Source organism: Protobothrops mucrosquamatus, unplaced genomic scaffold (genome assembly GCF_001527695.2).
Source record: "Protobothrops mucrosquamatus isolate PMUCROS unplaced genomic scaffold, P.Mucros_1.0 scaffold769, whole genome shotgun sequence".
Lineage (NCBI taxonomy): Eukaryota > Metazoa > Chordata > Lepidosauria > Squamata > Viperidae > Protobothrops > Protobothrops mucrosquamatus.
Genome location: NW_015387037.1, coordinates 153,789 through 156,584, shown reverse-complemented (window position 1 = coordinate 156,584; position 2,796 = coordinate 153,789). Strand labels below are relative to the sequence as shown.

At 48.5% G+C, this 2,796-nt stretch overlaps 1 protein-coding gene across 1 annotated transcript in view; it reads left to right on the top strand.

Moving 5' to 3' along the window:
• GGT1 (gamma-glutamyltransferase 1) overlaps nt 1-2,796 on the top strand; it is a 28,770-nt gene that overhangs the window by 2,288 nt on the left and 23,686 nt on the right. Inside the window, exons 3-5 of the mRNA XM_015818618.1 lie at nt 507-634; nt 1,681-1,770; nt 2,406-2,598. Coding sequence (XP_015674104.1) covers nt 507-634; nt 1,681-1,770; nt 2,406-2,598 — 411 coding nt within the window. The remainder of the gene's footprint in view (nt 1-506; nt 635-1,680; nt 1,771-2,405; nt 2,599-2,796) is intronic.

Genomic DNA, 2,796 nt, shown 5'->3' with positions numbered 1-2,796 from the left:
AGATGCAGCCTCAGAAGTCCTTAAGCAGCAGAACAGAATGGAATAACAGAGTTGGAAGGGACCTTGGAGGTCTTCTAGTCCAACCCCCTGCTCAAGCAGGAGGCTCTATACTATTCTGGATAAATGGCTGTCCAGTCTCTTCTTAAAAATCTCAAGTGATGGAGCACCCACAACAAGCGTTCCATTGGTTGATTGCTATGTCAGGAAATTCATCCTTCGTTCTAGGTTGCTTCTCTCCTTAGTTTCCACCCATTGCTTCTTGACTTGCCTTCTGGTGCTTTGAAAAATAGGTTGCCCCCCCTTTTTTGTGGCAGCTCCTTAGATATTGAAACATTGCTATCATGTCACCCCCAGTCCTTCTTTTTTCTAGACAAGACATTTCCAATTCCAGCAACCGTTCTTCATATGTTTTGGTCTCCAGGTCCTTAATCATCTTAGTTGCTCTTCTTCCCCTAGTTTTGGGGAACTCCTTTGGCCAGCTGTGATCTCCTTCTTTCTCCTTGCAGGGACATCCTTCAGAAAGGGGGATCCGCTGTGGATGCTGCCATTGCCAGTCTCCTGTGTGTGGGCCTGATGAACCCCCACAGCATGGGCATCGGAGGGGGCCTTTTTTTCACCATCTTCTCAGCAGAGGGTAAGGAGGGCAGGAGCTGTGGTAGCCTCGTGTAGGGATTCCAGAAAATGTCCACGGAAGACAGGCCGGTCTTCCCAGCTCTGCTGATCAGTGGGCCTTTGCCTACTTTTGGCACTGAGAGTAAAATCACTGTGTTGTGAAAACAAGTGGGAGTGATAAGTCAACACACACACACACACACACATGCAGCCATGCTAAGATCTTGTAGGAGGTCTCCTGAAGGATGGTTGACTTGTTCAGCATGTTGAATAGGTTGTGTACACCACCCTAATAATTAGAAAGGGAAGGAATTTGTGAGCTTATAGCACAGCATGCAAGCTCACATAAGCAACCCCAGATACCTTGGAGACTTTTCTTCATTTGGGTTAATATTCACCAAGATAAGGGAAAGCTGGCATGCTGCCAGCAAAATGCCAGATTCTACCTATGTTTAAATATTTCCAAGGATGCTCCAAAAATACACATTGCTTCCAGAGGTATGAGGAGAAAACTTGGGTGGTTCAACCCCTGCTCAGCTTAGAAGGTTGTCGGACTTTTCACAGAGACACACGCACACAGACGGTTATCTGGAACATGAAGTAGCCTTCTGGGAACGAGGGGGGGTAGAGCTGGGGCTGGGGTCATGAGGAGTAGAGCAACCTGGCCTCCTCCTTTTCTGGTAAATGAGATTTTGTGGACAGACCTCCCCTACTCCTGTTTGGCGATATTGCCGTTAAAATGCTGTCAAATTTCAGATATGCCTGCTGGGCCAAACGTTGCTACTTACTGTAGCTCTTGAAAAGTAACGCTTCTGTTTCAAAAAATAGGCATGAGGTCAATGTCAAATGATATACAGAGAAGTCGCTGGTGACTGACTGCTGAACCGGCACAGAGACAGGGCATCCATAATGACTTTTGTTCCTGAAGTGCAGAAACTTTCCAAAGGAACCATTGAAGCCGATCTCTGACCTTTCTTTGAATTATGCCTTGAAGATGTCACTCAGAAAGCTTGGATAGGTTTATGCATTAACTTGCCCAAGAACTTACCTTGTTCCTTACCTTCCAAGGGAAAGTGGAAATCATTAACGCCAGAGAAGTGGCGCCCAAGAATGCATCTCGAGACATGTTTGGCAAGAACACCACTCTGTCCCAGAAAGGTAAAGCAACGGGCAGGCACCGCCAGTGGTGGCTGGCTGCACATAGGAGCCCCTCCTCATGAGCTTGGGATCAAGGGTCCATGGACCTCAAGAGAGTCTGAAGTGACCAGGCTCAGGAAAGTGTGGGATGGTTTGGCTGGCCAGGACCACCCACTGTGCAAGAAGATTCACTGAGTATCTCGTGTCTTCTGTGGTCTTGTGCATCTACTCACCCACCTTTACCTTCCTGCCCGTGATCTGAGCTGAGTGGTCATCAGAGACGCTCTAGGTGATCCTGCACATCAGGGTTGGTCCCCTTAAGGTCGCTTCTAGCCCTATGATTTTTGGCCTTGAAAATGCATAGACTTTGCAGGTGAGATTAAGAGTAATTACTGATTGTACAAGTAATAAAGATGTCTACCTACAAACTACATGCTACTTAAAAACTCTACTCAAAATGAGTGTTTCTTTCTTGGACACTTCCAACAGGAAGAAGGCATTGTCTAAGTCAATGACTCTTGCAAACTATCTCTGGTCAGTTTATAGTGAAGCAGAAAACAGATTATGGGCGGAAACCAAAATGATGTTGATGGTCCTGGATGAGAGGGGAGTGGGCTGGCCAGAGTCCTGATCTCTGTGTCTTTTGCCTGCTCCAGGTGGATTGTCCATTGCAGTTCCAGGAGAAATCCGTGGCTACGAAATGGCCCACCAACGGCATGGCAAACTGCCTTGGAAGGAGCTGTTTCAGCCCAGCATCCAGTTAGCCAGAGAAGGCTTCCCTGTTGGTCAAGGCCTGGCCAAAGCCCTGGAGTCCAGGAGCAGTGAAGTTGAAAGCACCCCATGCTTGTGGTAGGCGGCTGGGGAGCCCCTCAGCTCAAGGCAGGCCCTGCCCTGCTGGGGGTGAGGTGGGGGGGAGATGTGTCCTCTTCTCAACAGAGGGGTTGCAGGGGGGGTGGCTACCTAGGTCGACTCGGGGACTAGCTGGGAAGGAAGGAAGGAAGGCTTCTCAACCATGGCGACTGATGGTCAAGATCTTGTTAAAGGACT